General features: G+C 52.2%; 1 protein-coding gene across 1 annotated transcript; it reads left to right on the forward strand.

The window, feature by feature from the left end:
* Positions 1 to 297: 297 nt before the first annotated feature.
* Positions 298 to 24,116, forward strand: LOC144670252 (cathepsin L-like). Its single transcript, XM_078532739.1, has 12 exons — positions 298 to 363; positions 7,786 to 7,935; positions 10,397 to 10,457; positions 11,001 to 11,111; positions 13,656 to 13,822; positions 15,550 to 15,646; positions 15,769 to 15,849; positions 16,762 to 16,884; positions 18,386 to 18,450; positions 19,519 to 19,609; positions 22,035 to 22,093; positions 23,996 to 24,116. The coding sequence occupies exons 1-12, from the start codon at positions 298 to 300 to the stop codon at positions 24,068 to 24,070; spliced, it is 1,146 nt and encodes a 381-aa protein (XP_078388865.1). The 3' UTR covers positions 24,071 to 24,116.
* The last annotated feature ends 1,028 nt before the right edge of the window (positions 24,117 to 25,144 follow it).

A 25,144-nucleotide genomic window follows, 5' to 3' on the forward strand; every position in this document is an offset into this window, starting at 1 on the left:
TGGCATCACCCGCGCGGAGAGAAGTGGCCAAACCTGGCCCTTCATAAACTTGAAATGCATATCACCCAATCGCCAGAAGGGCCGGATTTATCTTTACGCAGCGAGCGGTTGTGATCTGGAAGGCTCTGCCTGAAAGGGCGGCGGAAGCAGATTCAATAGGGACTTTCCAGAAGGGGAATTGGATAAATACCTGAAAGGGGAAATGTTCACAGGGATGTGGGGAGAGAGCAGGGGGTGGGGGAGGGGACTGGGATTAATTGGATAGCTCCGTCAGAGAGCAGGCACGGGCACGATGGGATGAATGGCTGCGCTGAAAGAATCTATTACGAGCCCGAAATGGTGCCCCAGGCCGAGAAGGGGGAAGTAAGGGAGCGTCTCCAAATTTAAAAGCGAGGGCGAAATTTAACGCTGTGAGGAATATTGAAGAACCAGAGACTGTGCACCTAAACCCAGGCCATCAAAAGGCCGGGGTCCGGAAACCTTGATGAAAGATTGTGACTATCCTCTGAAGCAAAATGAAGATGGATTTATTTGTAATGGTACTCTCACATCCTCAAGGTGCTTCACAGCCAATGAAGTACATTACTGGAGTGTAGCCGCTGTTTTAATGTAGGAAACACAGCAACCAATTTCCACACAGCAAGATCCCACAAGCCGTAATGTGATAGGGGCCAGGTCATCAACATGGGGGCCATGGGATCTTTTACATCTCCAAAGGGGCAGTCAGGGCCGTGGTTTAACGCCGCATCTGAAAAATGGAGCCTCTGACAGTGCAGCGCTCCCTCAGTGCTGACCCTCCGACCTTGCAGCACTCCCTCAGTACTGACCCTCTAACCTTGCGGCACTCCCTCAGTACTGACCCTCCGACAGTGCAGCGCTCCCTCAGTACTGACCCTCCGACCTTGCAGCGCTCCCTCAGTACTGACCCTCTGACAATGCAGCACTCCCTCAGTACTGACCCTCTAACCTTGCAGCACTCCATCAGTACTAACCTTCCGACAGTGCAGCACTCCCTCAGCACTGACCCTTCGACAGTGCAGCACTCCCTCAGTACTAACCTTCCAACCTTGCAGCGCTCCCTCAGTACTGACCCTCCGACAGTGCAGCACTCCCTCAGTACTGACCCAGCGACAGTGCAGCTCTCCCTCAGTACTGACCCTCCGGCAGTGCAGCACTCCCTCAGCACTGACCCTCCGACAATGCAGCACTCCCTCAGCACTGACCCTCTGACCTTGCAGCACTCCCTCAGTACTGCAATGGGAGTATCAGCCTGGGTTATAGGCTCTAGTCTCTGGAGTGGGACTTGAACACATGGCCTTCTGACATGAGTTGAGAGTGGGGAGGGATACTCTCTGACCCACTTTTAAGTGCATATCACTCTTGCCAATGATGTCAGATGTTTTTGGGGTTAATCCCAGCAAAAAGGGGTTTTTAAATCCAGCTTCAATGTCACTCTCTGGTCAATGTTCTCCTTTGCAATGATATATCCAGGGTTAAAGCCTGATGAATAAGGGAGCGCAACCATTCAGCTGTTTTGGTGCAATAAAGGAGTCTCTGGGTATCCGACTCTATCTGTGTCATACTGCTGAAGACAGCAATCTGAACTCCTTTATCCTCTCCCTTTCCGTCTGTAAGCAGAGGTGGTTTTGGATTATTTCTAAAGTAGGCTGTCATTTGTTTCCTCAAACGCTTAGCTTGTGTGATCCAATTTCATAGGTAACGCACAGAGATGGAGCACTTTGCAAATATGGATGACAACTGTAAAAGAACCATAGAAATTAATATTAGTTCACATGATTTCCAGGGTCCAGGAAGTGAATGCCCACAGGTTGTTTCCTTCATGGAGGAGCTTAGCCCAAGTGAGTCCATGGTTAGAGACAAGAGCATGATGACCCTTGAAATGAATGGTGATGCAGCACAATGGGATTTTGTGCTTAGACCACTTGGCAGGCAATGATCAGAGACTTGTAAAATCAACAGGCTTCGGGGAGTTGAGACATGGTGACCAGCTGCTTGGTCAGCCAGGAATCCTGCTGTAGGTCGGGGCCATCAGTTGATAATTCAGCAGACTGAGAGTTTCTCGGTTCTCAAAGGAATGGTCACCCGGGTCATGTGACCTTCTTTCTCCATAATGATGTCAAGAGCAATGTTCATTTTTTTCCTGGGACTGACTTGGGTTGCCAGGGCTGATAATGTCCCAGCCATTAGCCTTTGAAAGAGTTGCCATTCTTGCTGAGATATTTGTCTGGGCACACACTCTGGCTATGCTGATTTATAAAGATGCAAATGATATCCATTGCTCCTCAATGGCTCCCCTTTGAAATAAACCTTCATAGCTGTAAGTGTGAGATGGCTCCTTTAGCACCTTGGCAAGAATAATAAGATTCGACCCCTGGAAGTCCCCTGATCTCATGACTAGAATGCCCTTGTGATTGGGTACGAGGTTTCACGGTGATGAGGGCGAGGATTCTTTTTGGCCTTGTAACCCCTATTGGAACCTGGCAGAGCAAAGGACCAATCCTGCCGTCATGTGACTTGTAGCAGCCATCTTGTTGGGTTCAGCAGAAAGTCCATTTTCAGGAATAGCAAGAGAAAAAGAATGAAGCCCGACGTATACGCTTTGGATTTCTTTTGATGTCTTATTGACATAACATTATTAACAAGCTCTCAATGTGGCGTGAGTGACGGTTCGATAGCCCTAGTGTGTGGACATATGAATTAGGAGCAGCCAGCCATTCGGCCCCTCGAGCCTGCTCCGCTATTTGATAAAGTCATAGCTGATCTGATTGTGGTGTCAACTCCACATTCCACCCATCCCCCAATAACCTTTGACTCCCTTGTTAGTCAAGAAATCTATCTACCTCAGCCATGAATATACTTAATGGCCCAGCACCCATTGCTGTCTGGGGAAGAGAATTCCACAGACTAATGAACTCTCTGGGAGAACTAATTTCCCCTCACCTCTGTCTAAAACGGGAGACCCCTTATTTTTAGGCTGTGCCCCCTCGTTCTAGGCTCTCCCACGAGGGGGGAAAACATCCTCTCAGCATCCACCCTGTCAAAGCCCACTCAGGATCTTATACGTTCCAATCAGATCACCTCTCATTCTTCTAAACTCCAATGGACACAGGACCAGCCTGTCCAAACTTTCCTCACAGGATAACTCCCTCATCTCAGGAATCAGTCGGATGAGCCTTCTCTACACTTCTCGTGCAATTCTGGCCCTTTCTTTAAAGAAAGAGGCCACAGCTGTACCCAGTACTCCAGACGTGGACTTACCAATGCCCTGAGCAATTGGAGCAAAACATCCCTGCCCATTCCATTTGTAATAAATGGCAACGTTCCATTTGCCTTCCTAATCACTTTCTTGCACTTCATGTTCCAGGACACCCAGATCCCTCTGCACCTCAGCATTCTGCAGTCTCTCGCCATTTAAATAATATACTGCTTCCCTATTCTTCCCGCCAAAGTGGACAACCTCACATTTTCCCACGTTGTATTCCCATCTGCTCATTTTTTGCCCGCTCGCTTAACCTATCGATCTCCCTTTGCAGACTCCTTACGTCCTCATCACGACCTACTTTTCTACTTAGCTCTTTGTCAACAGCAAATTTAGCAAACCATACATTCGGCTCCTTCATCCAAATCATTGGTTTAGATTGTAAATAGTTGAGGCTATTGGAAAATCAAAACCAATGTATCTCAGCAGCCACTTCTTTTAAGACCCTAGGATGAAGTCCATTGGGACCTGGGGGCTTGTCAGCTTTTAGTTCTAATAATCTTCTGAATGCCCTTTCCCTGGTGATTGTAATTATTTTACATTCTGCCCTTTCACCTCTTGATGCGCACGTATTTCTGGGATGTTATTTGTATCCCCTACAGTGAAGACAGATGCAAAATATCTGTTCAGTTCATCCACCATTTCCTTACTTTACATTATTAATTCCCCATTCTCGGCCCCCAGTGGACAAACTCTCACTCTACTTAATCGTTTCTATTTTAAATACTTGTAGAAACTCTTACTATCTGTTTTTATATTTCTAAATAGCTTTCTCCCATAGCTTTCAACTTCATTTTTGTAGTCATTCTTTGTTTTTTTTAAATATTCTGTCCAACCTTCTGACCTTCCACAAGTGTTCACAGAATTATATGCTTTTTCTCTCAATTTGAAACTATCTTGAGTTTCCTTAGTTAGCCACAGATGGTACAGCCTTCCCTTAGAGTCTTTTCTTCTCACTGGAATGTATCTTTGCTGAGCATTATGAAACATCTCCTCATCTGTCTGCAACTGCATCTCTACTGACCTATCCCTTAACCTAATTTCCCAGTTTTATTCAGCCAACTCCGCCTTCATACCCTGATAATTGCCTTTATTTAAGTTTAAAACACTAGTGTAAGACCCACGCCTCTCTCCCTCAAAGTGAATGCAAAATTCAATCATGTTATGGTTACTGCTATCTAGGGGTGCCTTTACTATGAGGTCATTAATTAACTCTGTCTCATTGCATATTACCAGGTTAAGGATAGCCTGCTCTCTGGTTGGCTCTAGAATGTGTTGCTCTAAAAAACTGGCCAGAAATTATCCCATGAACACATCTTCCAGGTTACCATTACAATCTGATTTGTCCAATCCATATGTAGATTAAACTCACCCATGATTATTGCCACGCCTTTTTCACAAGTCCCCATCATTTCTTCCTGTATACCCCATCCCACAGCATAGTAACTATTAGGGGAGGCATAAACTACTCCCACAAGTAACTTTTTACCTTTAATATTTCTCATCTCTACCCAACTGCTGCTAAATCTTCAATTATGAATGAACATGCCATCTCTCACTATGGTACTCCCTTATGCCACCCTTAATTAACAGAGCAACCCCACCACTTTTTCTTAGCTCCCTGCACTTCCTGTCCAAATGCTCCATCATGGGTTTTCTGATTAATTCCTGATAATTATGTTTGCGGTGTCCATTGGTATCACTCCCTCTCTCCCTCCCTGTGCCTCGCCTCTGTATCAGAAGGTCATGTGTTCCTCCTTCAGAGATGTGAGCCGCACAAACAGGGCATTCACTTGCAGTGGCAGTACTGAGGGAGTGCCACACTGTCAGAGGGTCAGTACAGAGGGAGTGCCGCACTGTCAGAGGGTCAGTACTGAGGGAGTGCCGCACTGTCAGAGGGTCAGTACAGAGGGAGTGCCGCACTGTCGGAGGGTCAGTACTGAGGGAGTGCGGCACTGTCGGAGGGTCAGTACTGAGGGAGTGCCGCACTGTCGGAGGGTCAGTACTGAGGGAGTGCGGCACTGTCAGAGGGTCAGTACTGAGGGAGTGCCACACTGTCAGAGGGTCAGTACAGAGGGAGTGCCGCACTGTCGGAGGGTCAGTACTGAGGGAGTGCTGCACTGTCGGAGGGTCAGTACTGAGGGAGTGCCGCACTGTCGGAGGGTCAGTACTGAGGGAGTGCGGCACTGTCGGATGGTCAGTACTGAGGGAGTGCCGCACTGTCGGAGGGTCAGTACTGAGGGAGTGCCGCACTGTCGGAGGGTCAGTACTGAGGGAGTGCCGCACTGTCGGAGGGTCAGTACTGAGGGAGTGCCGCACTGTCGGAGGGTCAGTACTGAGGGAGTGCCGCACTGTCGGAGGGTCAGTACTGAGGGAGTGCCGCACTGTCGGAGGGTCAGTACTGAGGGAGTGCTGCACTGTCGGAGGGTCAGTACTGAGGGAGTGCTGCACTGTCGGAGGGTCAGTACTGAGGGAGTGCTGCACTGTCGGAGGGTCAGTACTGAGGGAGTACTGCACTGTCAGAGGGTCAGTGCTGAGGGAGTGCTGCACTGTCAGAGGGTCAGTACTGAGGGAGTGCCGCTCTGTCGGAGGGTCAGTACTGAGGGAGTGCCGCACTGTTGGAGATGCTAACTTCAGATGAGACTTTAAGTCATATTCCCTCCTACCCTCTCTTAAGATTGTGAATGATCCACAGTCTTGGCTTCATGGAAAAACTGAGGAATTCTCGCTTAGGTTATGAACAATATTTATCCATCGACCAACTTCCAGCTCATTAACACATTGCGGACTGTGGGATCTTGCTCTGTGAAAAATGGCTGCCACGTTTCCTTTGTGACATCAGTGACTACACTTCAAAAAAGTACCTCATTGGCTGTGAAGCTCTTTGGGACGTGCTGAGGAGTGAAAGGCGCTATAGAAATGCAGGTTCCCTCTTTTATAGAGTGAATTGTTAGTTTGTCTTTGGCGATCCTGGGCTTATCAGAGGTAAAGTTGCTGGTAAAGGATTAAAATTTAACTTCCACTGGCTTCCATTGTGGGGTTTCTGAGGGGAAAGAGTGTCACAATCACAGGAGCACCGAGAGATGATAGATTAAAAAATGAGGAAGGAGTTTGCACCTTTTTTTTATTGAAATGATGAAGCCAATTTGGAAAGACAATGCCTGTTTTTTATTGGGTGTTCGATGATTTGATCACCGTCTGTGTCTTCAGTTCCCTATTGGTCACGGGGCTGAAGGGGATGGTGAGGGATGGAGGAGGAGTGTCCTCATTAAAGTATAAAGGACCCAGTCAGTTCCAGCTGCCGGTATCTGACTGACGGACCGAGTGGGTAAGTGACCAACACGGGGCAGGGGGGTGGGGAATGACTTGATGCCCTATGGCACTGTCAGAAGGTCAGTACTGAGGGAGTGCTGCACTGTCGGAGTGTCAGTACTGAGGGAGTGCTGCACTGTCGGAGGGTCAGTACTGAGGGAGTGCTGCACTGTCAGAGGGTCAGTACTGAGGGAGTGCTGCACTGTCAGAAGGTCAGTACTGAGGGAGTGCTGCACTGTCAGAAGGTCAGTACTGTGGGAGTGCTGCACTGTCAGAAGGTCAGTACTGAGGGAGTGCTACACTGTCAGAAGGTCAGTACTGAGGGAGTGCTGCACTGTCAGAAGGTCAGTACTGAGGGAGTGCTGCACTGTCAGAAGGTCAGTACTGAGGGAGTGCTGCACTGTCAGAAGGTCAGTACTGAGGGAGTGCTGCACTGTCAGAAGGTCAGTACTGAGGGAGTGCTGCACTGTCAGAAGGTCAGTACTGAGGGAGTGCTGCACTGTCAGAAGGTCAGTACTGAGGGAGTGCTGCACTGTCAGAAGGTCAGTACTGAGGGAGTGCTGCAGTCGGATGGTCAGTACTGAGGGAGAGCTGCACTGCCAGAGGGTCAGTACTGAGGGGGTGCTGCATTGTTGGAGGGTCAGTACTGAGGGAAGATTGCACTGTCAGAGGGTCAGTGCTGAGGGAAGATTGCACTGTCAGAGGGTCAGTGCTGAGGGAGTGCTGCACCTTCGGAGTGTCAGTATTGAGGGAGTGCTGCACTGTTGGAGCATCAGTACTGAGGGAGTGCTGCACTGTCGAAGGGCCAGTACCTGAGCCCTCGGTTACTGACATTCCGACAGTGCAGCATTCCCTCAGTCCTAACCTTCGTGCAGTGCAGCACTCCCTCAGTACTGACCGTTTCACAGCACGCCCTCACTACTGTCCCTGCAGGGCACTCTCAGGACTGCCCTGGATGTGCCAGCCTCGATTTTGGACTCAAGTCTCTGGAATGTGACCTTCCACGACACACTGAGTCAGGGAGAGAGAGAGAGAGAGAGAGAGCGGGAGCGAGTCAGAGTGTGAGATCCACTGAGTCACATCACAGTGGAACCTTTGAGAATTCAAGAATCTTAAATTGGGGCTGATCTCACTGCAGGAGGCCGGGTCTCTGCGTTTACTAAGATATCTTCTGTTTCCTCTTCCCCTGCCAGGTTTTCCTCTTACGTTGCCTTGGTGTGAACCTCACATCCCCTCAGACGATGTTCCGAGTGGCTGTAATCTGCCTCGCCCTCTCCTTCAGCCTCCTGCACGCGGAGACTGATGTTGAGGAGGATGACATTGATATCGAAGATGAATCTGAAGTAAGTGTTCGCCTGACCCAACAGGAAATTCGAGAAAGGGCGCTAAACAGCCCGGAGGGGAGGGGGTGGAAAAGGTGATAAGGACCCGACAGGCCAGAGAGCCTCCCTGGGCCCTGTAATGACTCTACGATTAGTTATGGGCATGAAGGGCACGCTGGCAATTTTGGTAAAGGCCAAGAAATCGATTTGCGGTGCCCACACCTTCAACCGGCCTCATGCCCTTAGCATATGAAATTTAGGGGGCTTAATTTAGAGGCCTAATGCCTGTTTGAGGCCCGGTTGCCAAGCCAGGAAAGCCAGGCTTCGGCCTAGCCAGCACCCCTTAACGGGAATGCAGCAGGGGCCAATCCGCTTGCCCTGTCAGCCCCCTCGAGTGGGTGTGATAGATCTCGGAATGGGTTACAGCACAGAAGGAGGCCATTTGGCCCAACGTGTCTGCTCCTGACACTTCCCTGCCTTCTCCCCGTAACCCCGCACATCCTCCCTTTTTCCGGATGACAATCCAATTCCCTTTTGAACGCCTCGATTGAACCTGCCTCCGCCACACTCTCGGGCAGCGCATCCTGGAGCCTAGCCTCTCGCTGCGTGAGAAAGTTCCCCCTCACATCTCCCTTGCTTCTTTTGCCAATCACCTTAAATCTGTGCCCCCTTCGTTCTTGACCCTTTCCACGAGTGGGAATAATTTCTCCGTATCCACTCCATCCAGACCCCTCCTGATTATGAGCATGTTTCAACCGGGATGGGAGGAGTGCGCAGTTGGTAAAGATACCTATCTCTTCTTAAAAATACCCCAGTGTGAGTGCGCGTACACACACACACACACACACAAAGGTGAACAGAGGACACACAAGTAGTCTCTGCAGTGATGGGCAGTTAGAAAAAAAGAGCTATATAAGAAAAGGATAAAGGATGCTGTCAATCTGGAGCTCCCTCGTGTGAAGACAGGCTGCTGGTCTAGTAGATGTCTGGAGTTTCTCACTAATGGAGCTTCGGCATGTAAAAAATTATCAATTCTCTGACCCAGCTTTGCAGGTTTCCAAGTGCAGACAAATCACACTCTGATGAGGGTTTTCTGGCTATAGGTGGATAACCACACACAGAATTTCAGGCAAGGCAGAGATAGTACATTAGAATAGCCTTCCTTCTTGGCTTATTCCCTCAAAAAAGACTCAGTTCGAAAACAACAGTCTCAAAAGATTAAAGCTTGCCTCTGTCATGTGATTTCCAGCAAGTCACTAGCCTATGCCTTTTTTCAGTTATTTTCACCCCCACCCCCACCCCGTCCATTAAAGTGATTGCAGATCAAATCAAAGATCTTCCCCCTTTCAGGTAGCGCACTGGTCCGGTGATTTCTTGAAGAATGAATTATTTTTCCCAGCCCATAGGTGAACTTATGAGCTATTTGTAAATAAAAAAATCTCCAGGTCAGCATACAAAGGTCCAAACAATGCAACATCCTCCAAATTTTTAACCGAAAAATCCAATTCGGGAAGGTGTGGTTCTTCCAACAAGAACCCTCTATCAAAACTCCTCTCAACCTTCTCTTCTCTGAAAAAAACAGTCCCAACATAGCCTCCTTGCTTTTATACTCCATGCTCCCCACCCCTACTCATAAAGCCTTTCAACGAAATAGACCCCAAGGCCACAACTGTGAGAGCAGCAGTAACTAGGCCACATCCTGTGATGGCACTAGTCCAGAATTGGAGGCCATTGTGTGGTTTTCCCTCACCAATCGCTCCCATAGACCACACCGTTGATGAGTTCGTGGGGGTGGGTGCGGGCTCGATTTCATGAGCGTTTTTAGAAACAGATTACTATCCTCCACTGACTGCCTTTTCCTGGTGAGATCTCCCCGCTCTCTCCGTCGGGGAAAAGTTCCGCTGGCTCTGGGGCTCTGAGGATCTTCGAGGCGAGACCCCGGAAGGAAACTTTTCCGCTCTCCGTCAGCGGCACTGTTTCGCTGTAAGCCCCTCCACCTATGTCACCCGAGGAGACGCCCGCCGTTCCCTTCTCACCTTGCAGGCCTGCGGGATCTTGCTGTGCCCGGCTGGGCCGCCACGTCTCCCGCCCTGGCGACGGCGCCCAGATTTCACGGAGTGCGTCACTCTCCGTAAAGCGACGCCCTCGAGGCGGTGAGAGGCGCTAGTCGAATGCGGCCTCCTCGTTTTTTTTTAAATGCCTCGGGCCACGTAGGTACAGAACGGAAACAGGCCATTCGACCCGCCAGACCGTGCTAGCTTGACGCTTGTTAATTTTAGCCCTCTCTCTCTCATCTAGTAACCCAGCACCCGTCTGAACCCAGTAGTCTGATCTCCCCTGAATATTAAACACCCATCACCAGGTTAACAGAAAATAACCCGAGGGGACTGGACAGGAAATTTACAGTCACTTCCAAACGAGGGGAAGGGCAGATTCTCTGACTGTAAACTGATTGTATTTTATTCTATTCCCCCAATCGCAGCTGCAGTCCAAGTTCGAGGAGTTTAAAGTGCAGTACAAGAAGGACTATGACCAGGCGGAAGGTAAGAGACGTGTCCACACTATTCGGTCGTCTGTCCCCATTGCCCAGGAAGGCCGTAGTCTGATCCCTCTCCTCTGCTGAATGAACTGATCCCAGACAATCAGAGACAGCGGCAGCCATTGCAGGCCTGACTGAGCCTGGGATAGGGAGCTTCAAAAATCACCCAGCGTTTTCCTCCCCCCTCCCAATTCGGGTTCCCTGCCGGGGAGAGTCGGAATGTGCACTGGGAAAGGCCACTGGGCCTCGCTCAGCTTGACGTTACCCCCTTGGTCCCTGACAGCCAGGGCTCCCACATCGCGGAGCGTCGGAATGGGGAGTTGGAGGGCGGTTGTGAGTCTCTAAGAATACCCCACTCCCGATATTCCCTCAGGGGAGGGAGCAGGGCAACAGTGGCGTGGAGGATCATGAAATCAAAGTGGAGGGTAGAGGGTGAGGTGCACAACCAGATCCCGATGGTGCCCCTCACGGTTCCGGCCAAACCGTCAAGTGAATCCGGCCCTGTCCAACGCTGACACGTTTTCTCTTGAATTTTGCTCGGTTAAAGAGGAGAAAAGGTTCCAGATCTTCGTGGAAAATCTCAAGACAGCCAAACGGATGCAGGAGCAGGACATAGGCACTGCGATCTACGGAATCACCAAGTTCAGCGACATGTCAGGTAAGCGAGCGACTGGCAGGGGAAGACGGCGGGGGGGCTTTTGTGGAGGGTTCTCTGCCCCAGGTGCCATGCTGGGTGAGGCCAGCGCCATGTGTGATACTGGGGCACGCCGGCTGGGATGGGGTTACCAGCCTGTGTTCAGAGGCCCAGCCGAGACTGGCGATGGGCTATATTGGCTGAGAAGCCAACTAACGTACAACAGTCCGGTCTTCCGTATGGAGCGGAGGGACATTCCCTGAAGAGAAAAGGTTATAAATAGAGATACACATCAATGTTACAATATGGAAACTAGGCCATTCAGCCCATCCACTCTGTTGGCATTTACTGCCCAGCCAAGCAAATCGTTCTAATCACACTGAGCCCCCCTGTTACACTAACCCGACATCCCCTTGTCCCATCAACCCCCCCACCGTCCAATTTAATCCTGAATATTTCCATAATTTCCATCTCAGCCGTTCACACTTGATGTGAAAAAGCAGGAATTCTCTCCCCTTGCACGGGGGGTCATTGGGATTGTCCCATATCCGTGGGAATGTCCCTCAGTCCGATCCCTCCCCTGCCGGGAGAGGACAGTAACAATCTCACAGTGTGAGAGGCACCGACTGCAGCGTAACCACATGATAAAATCTCACACCGGTTTCTATACAAGAAAGACCTTTTAAAAATTCCTTAATGGGGTGTGGGTGTCGCTGGCTGGGCCAGCATTTATTGCCCATCCCTAATTACCCCTTGAAGGTGGTGGTGAGCGGCACTCCCTCAGTCCTGACCCTCCAACAATGCAGAGATCCCTCAGTATCGACCCTCTGACAATGCAGCAACTCCCTCAGTACTGACCCTCCGACAATGCAGCACTCCCTCAGTACTGACCCTCCGACAATGCAGCAACTCCCTCAGCACTGACCCTCCGACAGTGCAGCACTCCCTCAATACTGACCCTCTGACGGTGCAGCACTCCCTCAGTACTGACCCTCCGACAGCGCAGTACTCCCTCAGTACTGGCACTGGGAGTGCCGACCTGGTAGTGGGTGCGAGTCTCTGTTGTGGGACTCGAACCCACATCCTTCTAACGTCAAGTTGGCTGCGCTACCCCACTGAGCTCAGCAGCAAAGGAGCCAAATGCAGGTCAGGTTTCAACTAATTCTTGGTCACAGACACCAGTCCCCGCTGTACAGGCAGCTGTTTACAGCTTCCATTTATGGAACTGAGGCTTTTTTGCCTTCCTTTATTCTTTCACGGGATGTGGGTGTCGCTGGCGAGGTCAGCGTTTATTGCCCATCCCTAAATGCCCTTGTTCAGTGGGTGTGAGCAGCCACCTTGGACCCCTGTATTTTGTGTTGTGTAGATTATTGCCTTCAATGTCCTTGTTCAACTCTCCTGTCGCCGTTTGGAATAACTGAGTGTCTCTCTCGGCCATTCCAGGGGGCAGGTAAGAGACAACCACATCGCTGTGGGTCTGGAGTCATGTGTAGGCCCAGACCGGGTAAGGACAGCAGATTTCCTTCCCTAAAGGGGCATCACTGAGGCAGATGAGTTTTTACAACAATCGATGAACGTTATTATTACTGAGATTCCAGATTTGATGAATTCCTCCAATTTAAACTCCACCAGCAGCCATGTGGGGATTTGAACCTGCCTCCAAGACCGTTAGTCCGGTCTGGGTTCCAGGCCCAGTGACATGACCCCCTAACCCCACCGTTCCCCTGCTGACCAGCTCCAGCAGGGGCTGCAGGTGACGACGAAGCAGCTGAAAGGGATGGGGGAAGGGATCTTCGGAGTCGGTCTGTGTCTGCAGTGAGCAGCCCATCTCCCAAACCCAGAGCAGATGCTGCTGAGGTGGGGAAGAGGGGGAGATGGGGAGATCTCAGAGAGGTACATCATCCACCACTCTGGGTAAACTACAGCTCCTCCAAAACTGCAGCCCCGGTCCTAACATAGCACTAACGTGAAAGACCCGATGTTGGAGATTGGGGCATTTTAATAGCACAGGAGGCCATTCAGCCCATCACCTCTGTACTGGTCCTTCAAAAGAGTATCCAATTAGTCCTGTCCTCCCCCAAACCACCATCTTTCCCCGTATCCCTGCAAATTTCTCTCCTTCAAGTATTTATCCAATTTCCCTTTGGAAAGTTCCTATTGAATCTGCTTCCGCCGCCCTTTCAGGCAGCGCCTTCCAGGTCACAACAACTCGCTGTGTAAATAAAATATTCTCCTCATCTCCTCCACCTCTGGTTCTTTAACCGATTCTCTTCAATCTGTGTCCCCTCTGGTTACCGACCCTCCCTGCCACTGGGAACAGTTTCTCCATATTTACTCGATCCAAACCCCTCATGATTATGCACACCTCGATTAAATCCCCCCCTTAGCCTTCTCTGCTCTCAGGAGAACATTCCCGGCTTCTCCAGTCTCTCCGCATTAACTGAACTGCTCCCCATGTATCGTTCAGCTTCTCCCCAGCCCTGGAGACATGAGCTTCACTCCTGGCTGGCACAATGAGCTGTCTGGAGACTGGTTGCACAGTTGCTTCAATTGCTTTTCTTTTCACAGATGAAGAATTTGGTAGTTTTTACCTCAACCCAGTGATCAGTAATAACAACGACACTTGGCCAGAGGAGATGCTTTCAGCAGAGGTAGCGGAGCCACTGACAAACGTGTCTATGCCCAGATGCTTTGATTGGAGGAACAAGGGAGCAGTGACCTGTGTGAAAGATCAGGTATACTCGGTGCCCATCCAAAACTACCAGGACAGGTACAGCACGGGGTTAGATACAGAGTAAAGCTCCCTCTACACTGACCCGATCAAACACTCCAAGGACAGGTACAGCACGGGGTTAGATACAGAGTAAAGCTCCCTCTACACTGTCCCCATCAAACACTCCCAGGGCAGGTACAGCACGGGGTTAGATACAGAGTAAAGCTCCCTCTACACTGTCCACATCAAACACTCCCAGGGCAGGTACAGCACGGGGTTATTTACAGAGTAAGGCTCCCTCTACACTGTCCCCATCAAACACTCCCAGGGCAGGTACAGCACGGGGTTAGATACAGAGTAAAGCTCCCTCTACACTGTCCCCATCAAACACTCCCAGGGCAGGTACAGCACGGGGTTAGATACAGAGTAAAGCTCACTCTATACTGCACCATCAAACAATCCCAGGGCAGGTACGGCACGGGGTTAGATACAGAGTAAAGCTCTCTCTACACCGTCCCCATCAAACACTCCCAGGGCAGGTACAGCACGGGGTTAGATACAGAGTAAAGCTCACTCTATACTGCACCATCAAACACTCCCAGGGCAGGTACAGCACGGGGTTAGATACAGAGTAAAGCTCCCTCTACACTGTCCCCATCAAACACTCCCAGGGCAGGTACAGCACGGGGTTATTTACAGAGTAAAGCTCCCTCTACACTGTCCCCGTCAAACACTCCCAGGGCAGGTACAGCACGGGGTTAGATACAGAGTAAAGCTCCCTCTACACTGTCCCCATCAAACACTCCCAGGACAGGTACAGCACGGGGTTAGATACACAGTAAAGCTCCCTCTGTACTGCACCATCAAACACTCCCAGGACAGGTACAGCACGGGGTTAGATACAGAGTAAAGCTCACTCTATACTGCACCATCAAACAATCCCAGGGCAGGTACAGCACGGGGTTAGATACAGAGTAAAGGTCCCTCTACACCGTCCCCATCAAACACTCCCAGGACAGGTACAGCGCGGGGTTAGATACAGAGTAAAGCTCCCTCTGTACTGCACCATCAAACACTCCCAGGACAGGTACAGCACGGGGTTAGACACAGAGTAAAGCTCCCTCTACACCGTCCCCAACAAACACTCCCTCCTTTATTGTTTCATTTCCCACTCTGGTTGTTTTGTAATCCATCTGTGTATTTAAGAATTAAGTTGATAATTTCTGCCAAATTTTTGACACTCCCCTACTTTTCGTTTAATGGTTATGCCTGCCTCAATCTTCGATCAGAATAGCTGCATTTACATAGCGCCTTTAACATAGTAAAACCTCCCCAGGTGCTTCACCGGACTAGCGCGAGGCGACTTTTGGCCCCAAGCCACATGAGGCGATTTTAGGGTCCGCGGGTTCGGTTTTGGTTTTGGGGGGCACCTTAAGGGATGAAGAGAAGAGCATGCTTTCGGGAGAGAGTTCCAGAGCTCAGGGCGCGAGGGGGCTGAAGGCTAGGCCGCCATTCGTGGAGCGATTAAAAGGCGTGAGGGTCGTTGCGTTGGGGCGGGGAGGGGGGGGCGGGGAGGGCACAGTGATCTCGGAGGGACTCGGGTGTGGCGGAGGGCGAAGAGGTGGGTGTGCTGCGAGACCTCAGTGCCTTGTCGAGCTCTAGGGGCCTTGCAGGCGTCGTCAGGAGGTGGTGAATAGCAATCCACTCGCCAAACAAACCAACAACTAATGATCTCTCCTTGGCCTGCAGAGACGGTGTGGAAGCTGCTGGGCTTTTGGGTCTGTGGCCAATATTGAGACACTGGTGTACATAAAAACAAAGATACTGAGGACACTGTCAGAGCAAGGTAATGGGAGTTAGTTTCCCTGGCCTCAGGCCTCTACTATTGTTCTTGAATTCTGTTTGCCCCTGTTTCTTTGCTGTTCCTCATCGTGGTTGGAGTCTGAACGTGTCCTTAATTGATTTCAGAGCTGATGGATTGTGACCACTGGGACAAGGGCTGCAAAGGAGGTTACCCGTTCAATGCTTTCAACTCCATTTGCCGTTTAGGTAAGGAAATTGGGCGCAGAAAGGGAAATCAAGGGAGGAGAGGAAGGTTGGATTACGAGGGAGAGAATGAAAGATACAGACAGGAGGAGGGACAAGAAGAAATGTCAATTTTTCAACTTAAAAACGGCCTCCAAAAACAATTCGCAAACTGAGGGAATAAGACGCCCCAGTCTAAATTGTTCCCTTTCTGGGCCGGAGAGGTTGAGCGGCAGTGCAAGAACATAATGCCCCTCCTTAAAAAGGTTCCTTACGCCGTTAAGCACCAGCCCTAACTTTACTGCAGTGCATTTAATGTGTAATTACTGCCACGAACCCCACCCTTATTGCCCCAGCAAACTCTGGACTCTTTCTCGCTTTTCCCTGTTGATTCTGAGGAGCTGTCACTGGGCAAGGCGGGCATTTCGTGCCCATCCCACGTCGCTCTTGAGAAGGTGGTGGTCAACAACAACAACTTGCATTCACATAGTGCCTTTAACATAGTGGACAGTCCCAAGGCGCTTCACAGAGAGACCATGAAATGAAATTTTGGCCCGGTGAGAACATAAGGAGATTCTAGGGTCAGGTGACCAAACGAGCGGTCAAAGAGGTCAGTTTTAAGAAACGTCTTAAAAGAGGTGAGAGAAAGAGAGAGAGGCGGAGAGGTTTAGGGAGGGACTTCCAGAGCATAAGCCCCCCGCCACCCCCCTCCACCCCAGGCAGCTGGAGGCACGGCTGCCCAATGGTGGTGAGATTAAAATGTGAGAGTTGAAGTGTTGGAGGAGGGCAGGGACCTCGGAGGGTTGTGGGGGCTGGAGGAGGTTATGGAGATAGGGAGGGGATGAAGGGAGTGATTTAAACACTAGCCAACATGTGTGTCATTGGGCTGAAGCCTATCCTCATTTTAAAGCAAAGCTCTGCTCCTTTTATCAACAGGGGGAATAATGAGTTCACACGACTACAGGTATAAAGCCGTACAGCAGAGATCCTGCCATTTCAAACGCACCAAAGTCGTTACGAAACTTCGGACATATCATTTCATCCAATCACATGAAGTTGGTGAGTTGCCGGTCAAGACAGGTCAAACTTTTGGCAGGAAGGGGAGGCGCAAGTAGATTCCTCATCGCCATGCCCCTGACCCCTGACCCCCGACACCACGCCCCTGACCCCCGGCACCACGCCCCTGACCCCCGGCACCACGCCCCTGACCCCCGGCACCACGCCCCTGACCCCCGGCACCACGCCCCTGACCCCCGGCACCACGTCCCTGACCCCCGGCACCCCCCGCCCGGACCCCCGGCACCCCCCGCCCGGACCGCCGGCACCCCCCGCCCGGACCCCCGGCACCCCCGCCCGGACCCCCGGCACCCCCCGCCCGGACCCCCGGCACCCCCCGCCCGGACCCCCGGCACCCCCCGCCCGGACCCCCGGCACCCCCCGCCCGGACCCCCGGCACCCCCCGCCCGGACCCCCGGCACCCCCCGCCCGGACCCCCGGCACCCCCCGCCCGGCACCCCCGGCACCCCCGGCACCCCCCGCCCGGCACCCCCCGCACCCCCCGCCCGGCACCCCCGGCACCCCCGGCACCCCCCGCCCGGCACCCCCGGCACCCCCCGGCACCCCCCACCCGGCACCCGCACCCCCGGCACCCCCCACCCCCCACCCTGACCCCCGGCACCCCCCACCCGGCACCCGCACCCCCGGCACCCCCCACCCTGACCCCCGGCACCCCCCACCCGGACCCCCGGCACCCCCCACCCGGACCCCCGGCACCCCCCACCCGGACCCCCGGCACCCCCCACCCGGCACCCGCACCCCCGGCACCCCCCACCCTGACCCCCGGCACCCCCCACCCTGACCCCCGGCACCCCCCACCCTGACCCCCGGCACCCCCCACCCGGCACCCGCACCCCCGGCACCCCCCACCCGGCACCCGCACCCCCGGCACCCGCCCCCCCGGCACCCCCCACCCGGCACCCGCACCCCCGGCACCCCCCACCCTGACCCCCGGCACCCCCCACCCGACCCCCGGCACCCCCCACCCGGACACCCGGCACCCCCCACCCGGACCCCCGGCACCCCCCTCCCGACCCCCGGTACCCCCCACCCGGACCCCCGGCACCCCCCACCCGGCACCCGCACCCCCGACACCCCCCACCCGCACCCCCGACACCCCCCACCACCAACACCCCCCACCACCAACACCACCATGTGCAGCCCGGTAAGAGGCAACTGACCTGAGAGGAGAAGCCGAGACTGAAGGCCCGCATTTCTATAGCGCCTTTCAAAGCCTCAAGTCGCCCCCCCCACCCGCCACCCCCCCCACCCCGCTCTCCTCCAACGCTGCAAACCCCCCTCACCCCAACCCACCCCCAGCCCAACGCGCTTTACAGTCAAGGAGGGACATTCGGAGCGTGGTCACTGTTGTGACGTAGGAAACGCAGAGGCCGTGTTTGCGCACAGCACGATCCCACAGCTCTCAACACGGATGAGGGGTGGTAGATGGGCTGAATGGTCTCACCTTGGCCTTTTCTTGACACTCTCTCAAATTCTGTTTCAGAAATGCAAAGATGGATCGCTAATAGAGGCCCAATCGTAGTCACCATGAATGCAAGCGCCTTGAAGGTAAGACTTTCTGTCCACTCCTGCCCATCCTTCCTTTATGGGCACATTTCCCTAACTCCCCCAGTGCCACGTCACCACTAACTGGGCACAACAGCGGTTAAGCATGCCAGCCGGTGGGCTGGTTCCCTCTCTCTGGCCTGCTGCCCTCCAGCTGGGAGCGATCTCAACTCCAACCAGCGGAGAGTTTTCCCCCTTAATTCCCATTGACTCCAGTTTTGCCGGTTCTCCTCGATGCCACACTCGGTCAAATGCGGCCTTGACGTCAAGGGCAGTCACTCTCACCTCACCAGTGTTGCAGATGTACTGGAACAGCTTGGCTAGGGGCGCAGCAAGTTCTGGAACACAGGCACTCAATAGTTTTGCGGGAATATTGTCAGGGCCCATAGAACTTGGCAGTATCCAGTGCCTTCAGCCATTTCCTGATATCACGTGGAGTGAATTGAATTGGCTGAAGACTGGGATCTGAGATGCTGGGGGCGCAACTTTTGTATGATAAGTGCTCTGCACCTGAGCTATAAGCAGGTGAATCCCATAGCAGGGGAAGGGGGCTGCTGGTGGCAGGAGGTTGCAGAGGGTGGCGTTCAAACCAAGAGTAATAAGCGGTGGGGCTTCAGTCTTGCCAGTCCCTGGGATTGTGACAAGGATGAAGCATAAATAACAATATCCTATCACGCCTCCACACAAGAATACATGACAAGGCGATGTTGGTGTAGTGGTAATGTCACTGGACTAGCAACCCAAAGGCCCAGGGGCACTGGTCTGGCCTACATGTGACTCCAGCCCCACACCAATAGGGGGTGGGGGGGATTGACTCTTAACTGCCCTCGGGGAAATGGCTGAGCAAAGCCCCTCGGTTGTACCCAAACTGCTACGGAAAGGTTGAACTGCATGGGCTGCGGTGGTTCAAGAAGACGGCCTGCCAACATGCCCTCAAGGGCAATTAGGACTGGACAACTAAATGCCAGATGTTGCCAGGGACAGCCACATCCCATGAAAGGGCCATTCGGAAATCCACTCCTCAGTGAATGCAACAGCAGCTCATCTCATTCACTGTTTGTTTCTCTTCAGGTGTACAAGAGGGGGATACTTCGACCTCGCATTGGTTGTTGCAGCTGTAACAGATTGGACCATGTGGCGCTCATTACAGGCTACGGAGTAGGTAAGCGATGCCCTGTAACGTCCGAAGCTTTTCCAGATTCTTACTGATGTTGAGGGATAAATATTGGCCCCAGGACACCGTGGAGAACATCCGCCCACTCCTCTTCCAATAGAGGCCGTAGGATCTTTTACATCCATCTGAGAGGGCAGAAGGGAACTTGGTTTAATGTCTCATCTGAAATACGGCACCTCCGACAGTGCAGCGCTCCCTCGGTGCTGACCCTCCGACAGTGCAGCGCTCCCTCGGTGCTGACCCTCCGACAGTGCAGCGCTCCCTCGGTGCTGACCCTCCGACAGTGCAGCGCTCCCTCGGTGCTGACCCTCCGACAGTGCAGCGCTCCCTCGGTGCTGACCCTCCAACAGTGCAGCGCTCCCTCGGTGCTGACCCTCCGACAGTACAGCGCTCCCTCGGTGCTGACCCTCCGACAGTGCAGCGCTCCCTCGGTGCTAACTTACGAATGTATGAATTAGGAGCAGGAGTGAGGCCACTCGGCCCCTCGAGCCTGCTCCGCCATTTAAAGAGATTGTGGCTGGTCTGATTGTAACCTCAGCCCCACATTCCCTCCGACCCCCGATAACCTTTCACCCCCTTGCTTCACAGGAATCCATCTACCTCTGCCTTAAAAATATTCAGGCTCTGCTTCCACCGCCTGTTGAGGAAGAGAGTTCCAAAGACTCACGACCCTCTGAGAGAAAAATTCTCCTCACCTCAGTCTTAAATGGGCGACCCCTTATGTTTAAACAGTGACCCCTAGTTTAGATTCTCCCACAAGGGGAAACATCCTCTCCACATCCACCCTGTCAAGACCCCCTCAGGATCTTAAAGGTTTCAATCAGGTCGCCTCTTACTCTTCTATACTCCAATGGATACAAGCCTAGCCTGTCCAACCTTTTCTCATGAGACAACCCACCCACTCCAGGTATTAATCTGGTAAACCTTCTCTGAACTGCTTCCAACGCATTTACATCCTTCCTTAGGTAAGGAGGCCAATACTGTGCACCGTACTCCAACAATGCCCTATACAACTGAAGCATAACCTCCCTACTTTTGTAATCAATTCCCAGCACAATAAATGATGACATTCTATTCACTTCCCTAATTACCTGCTGTACCTGCACACTAACCTTTTGAGATTCATGCACTAGGACACCCAGATCCCTCTGCATCTCAGAGCTCTGCAATCTCTCAGCATTTAGATAATATGCCTCTCTTTTATTCTTCCTGCCAAAATGAACAATTTCACATTTTCCCACATTATACTCCATTTGCCAGGTCTTTGCCCACTCACTTAACCTATTTGTGGCACGTTATAACCTCTTTGTCTCCTTTTCATATCTTACTCTCTTACCTGTCTTTGAGTCCTCAGCAAATTTTGCAACCATACCTTCAATCCCTTCATCCAAGTCATTTGTATCAATTGTAAAAAGTTGAGGCCCCAGCACTGATCCCTGTGACACACCACTCATTACACCTTGCCATTTATATCTACCCCCTGTTTCCCGTTACCTAGCCAGTCTTCTATCCATTCTGATATGTCATCCACTGTGCCATGGGCTTTTATTTTCCTCGATAATCTCAGTACTGCCCCTCCGACAGTGCGGCACTCCCTCAGTACTGACCCTCCGACAGTGCAGCGCTCCCTCAGTACTGACCCTCCGACAGTGCAGCACTCCCTCAGTACTGACCCTCCGACAGTGCGGTGCTCCCTCAGTACTGCCCCTCCGACAGTGCGGCGCTCCCTCAGTACTGCCCCTCCGACAGTGCGGCGCTCCCTCAGTACTGCCCCTCCGACAGTGCGGCGCTCCCTCAGTACTGACCCTCCGACAGTGCGGCGCTCCCTCAGTCCTGCCCCTCCGACAGTGCGGCGCTCCCTCAGTCCTGCCCCTCCGACAGTGCGGCGCTCCCTCAGTACTGCCCCTCCGACAGTGCGGCGCTCCCTCAGTCCTGGCCCTCTGACAGTGCGGCGCTCCCTCAGTCCTGCCCCTCCGACAGTGCGGCGCTCCCTCAGTCCTGGCCCGTTGACAGTGCAGCGCTCCCTCAGTACTGACCCTCCGACAGTGCAGCACTCCCTCAGTACTGGCCCTTTGACAGTGCAGCACTCCCTAAGTACTGGCCCTCAGATGACCAAGCTGGATTTAGTGGTCAGCTGTCTGGGGAGATGCTCAAACCCACAACCCTCTGATTCAGAGGTGAGTGAGGGATACACTCTGACCCAGCAACAGCGAAGGATCGACCGATATATGGTGAGTGGCTCGGAGGGGAACTTGCAGGTGGTGGTGTTCCCCATGTGTCTGCTGCCCTTGTCCTTCTAGGTGGTAGTGGTCGTGGGTTTGGAAGGTGCTGTCGAAGGATTTGACAGCACGGTATTAATTCAAAGAAAATAGATGTGCTTCACTCACTCTGTGTTGCTCTTTTATTTCTACAGCACAAGGTAAACCATACTGGGTCATCAAGAACAGCTGGGGTAAAGGATGGGGAGAGAAGGTAAGTGTTTCCCAAGTCATTAGACAAGGAGGAGGCCATTCTGCCCCTCCAACCTGTTCCACAATTCATTTTCCTCACAGCAGATCTTTAACTTAACTCCATCCTTGGTTCCATCACCCTTAATCCCCTTTCCCAACAAAAATGTACCTGCCTCAGTTTTGAAATGGCTACTCATCTTAAAAACCTCAATTGGATAGAATCATATGAAGCACAGAAGGAGGCCATTCAGCCCATCGTACCTGTGCCGCCTCTTTGAAGGAGCTTTCCAATTAGCCCCACTCCTCCTGCTCTTTCCACTACACCTCTGCAAAGTTTTCCCCTTCATGTATTTATCTAATCCCCTTTAGAAAGTCCCTATTAAATCTGCTTCCGCCACCCTTTCAGGCAGCGCCTTCCAGATCACAACCACTCGCTGTGTAAAAAAAATTCTCCTCATTTCCCACCCTCTGGTTCTTTTGCCGATTAACCACAATTGCGTCCCCCTGGATCCCGACCCTCCTGCCGCTGGGAACACTTTCTCTTGATTTACTCTGTCCAAACCCCCTCATGATGTTAAACGCCTCGATTAAATCTCCCCCTTAACCTTCTCTGCTCTAAGGAGAACAACCCCAGCTTCTCCAGTCTCGCCACATTAACTGAAGTCCCCTCATCCCTGGTCCCATTCGGATAAATCTCCCTCCGCACCCTCCCCCAGGGCCTTAACGTCCTTCCTAAAGTGCGGTGCCCGGAGTGGAACACAATGCTCCAGCGAAGAGTTTTATATAAGGGTCCACAATAATGCCCTTAACAGCGTCAACAACTTGTCCTGCCACCTTCAAAGGTTTAAGTCTCTCTGTTCCTACACAGCCTTTAAAATTCAGATCGCCCATTAATCTTCTACACGCGAGGCAATACAAGTCTAATCTGTGCGTCCTGTCCTTGTAATCTAACCATTTTAGCCCCAAACTCATCCTAGATGAACTGAAAGTCAATGGGCTCTGTCAGAGTACCCCCATCACCTCGTCCCCATGGCGTACAGAACTCACTCACTGTGTAGCCCGCCATCTTTTGCTCCTAATGCTCCAAGGCTCTCCTCGACCATCTTTGTTAACCGCAGGTGGTTCATCCTTCTCATTGAGACCTTCTTTTTGACCGGGATTAATTTTTGCCGAGCGTTATTGTGCCTGTGTCAGCTCTGAGGGAGCTATCCAATTGGCCCCACTGATTTATCCGCTTTTCCCCTGCAAATTTACTTCCCTGCAATCTGGGGAAATTTTGCCGGGTTATCGAGGAGCGTTCTGGTTTCCAAGGAGACAGCCCACGCTGTGGTGGGGTGGAGTTGGGGGGGGGCAAAGCAGTGACTACTCGCAGGGCCACCAGCACTGACTTGGATGGCGATGTGGTTCCGAGTGAGAGATTGGGATCGTTCCCGTTGATTTGTGTGTGGCTCCGATGATGGGAGCACAGTTGGTCACGGTGCCACTATGAACAACCCCATAGGTCTTTGGGAATCCCGCTGACTGGATCCCAAAACACAGGGGGAAAAAGGGAAAAGGGATTGTTCCATTAGAATCTATCCAATAAGAGTCGTTGGGAAGGAATTGGATCGTTGGAATTCTGGCCAATGGGATGGACGGGGTCCATTGAAATCCTGGCCAATGAGAGTAAGATTATAGTGTTCTCACTCTCTCTCCCCCTCCCAAACCCCTCTCTCTCTCTCTCTCTCTGTCACTCCCTCTCCCTGTCTCTCTTCCTCTCCCTCTGTATCTTTCTCCCCTCACGTGTCTCTCTCTCCGTTCCGGTATATATACAATATATATGAACACATCATTGCCCATTCACCAATGGGGGATCTCTCCACTCCCATGTGGGTAAAACAACTTCATGGAAGTCATTTTTTTTTTCCCACCATTTATCCCACAGGGATACTTCCGTCTCTACCGCGGAGAGAACGCTTGCGGAGTCAGCAGGTTCCCCGCCACCGCTGTCTTAAATTAGAAGAGCTGGCAAATCGCACGGAGAGACACGGGCAGTTCCACCGCACACAGCCCTTCAGGAGGAGGGAGCTCAGATTCGCAGCTTAACGCAGCTTCGGTGCTCAAAAGGGGATCGTCCTAGACCCCCACCCCCACCCCCACCCCCACCCCCCAACCCCCAACACCCCCCGCCCCTTGGCGATGCCAATCGCACTTCCCAATTCCAGTGCCATTCCCTGACCCGCTCAGTACCAGATGTTACACCGGTATCAGGCACTCTCTAAACGCCCGATTCATGTACAAGTCGCAAGGCCCCATTTCAGATCCAATCGGCAACTGGTTCCGGGTAAAAACAAAGCAGAAATGTTGAGGAGAAACGATCGTGTGATTTTGAGAATCATTTTTTAACCAACCAATCAGGGGCAACTTGTAATTCTGGCCAATGGGAAGTGATTGTTTGATTGGAATTCTACCTGATTGGAAGGGATTGGTCCATTGTATTGCTGTTGTCCAATTTAACTCGACTGTATCTCAAACAGATGTGGTTTTCAGCTTTTGCGATAGTTTAATAAAGCAACATGAACATCCCAGTGACTTGAGTTATTTTGTTATCACTGTCTCCGGGGAACCCAATCAGCCTCTGGCCCAGCCTATTGCCCTGCTAAGTCTTAGAAAGGGGGAATGATGGGGTGAGATGAAGAGAGGGTGAGAGGAGGCTCGAATGGAGCATTAACACCAGCACGGAGCAGGTGGGCCGAACGGCCTGTTTCTGTGTCAAACTCATCGCTTAGATTCCAGTCTGTAACTCATTCTCGGGTATCTGTTATTCTATATATAAACCACCCGAACCCCTCGATCAGATTCCAGTCTGTAACTCACTCCCGGGTATCTGTTATTCTATATATAAACCACCCGAACCCCTCGATCAGATTCCAGTCTGTAACTCACTCCCGGGTATATGTTATTCTATATATAAACCACCCGAACCCCTCGATCAGATTCCAGTCTGTAACTCACTCCCAGGTATCTGTTATTCTATATATAAACCCCACCGAACCCCTCGATTAGATTCCAGTCTGTAACTCACTCCCGGGTA

Source organism: Cetorhinus maximus, chromosome 31, assembly GCF_964194155.1.
Source record: "Cetorhinus maximus chromosome 31, sCetMax3.hap1.1, whole genome shotgun sequence".
In the NCBI taxonomy this organism is placed as follows: domain Eukaryota; kingdom Metazoa; phylum Chordata; class Chondrichthyes; order Lamniformes; family Cetorhinidae; genus Cetorhinus; species Cetorhinus maximus.

Coding starts and splice junctions, on each gene's coding strand:
- LOC144670252 (XM_078532739.1), top strand. CDS start 298: ATGAATGGCTGCGCTGAAAGAATCTATTACGAGCCCGAAATGGTGCCC. Junction 15,647..15,768: donor GAGGACACTGTCAGAGCAAG/GTAATGGGAGTT, acceptor AATTGATTTCAG/AGCTGATGGATTGTGACCAC. Junction 15,850..16,761: donor CAACTCCATTTGCCGTTTAG/GTAAGGAAATTG, acceptor TTTTATCAACAG/GGGGAATAATGAGTTCACAC.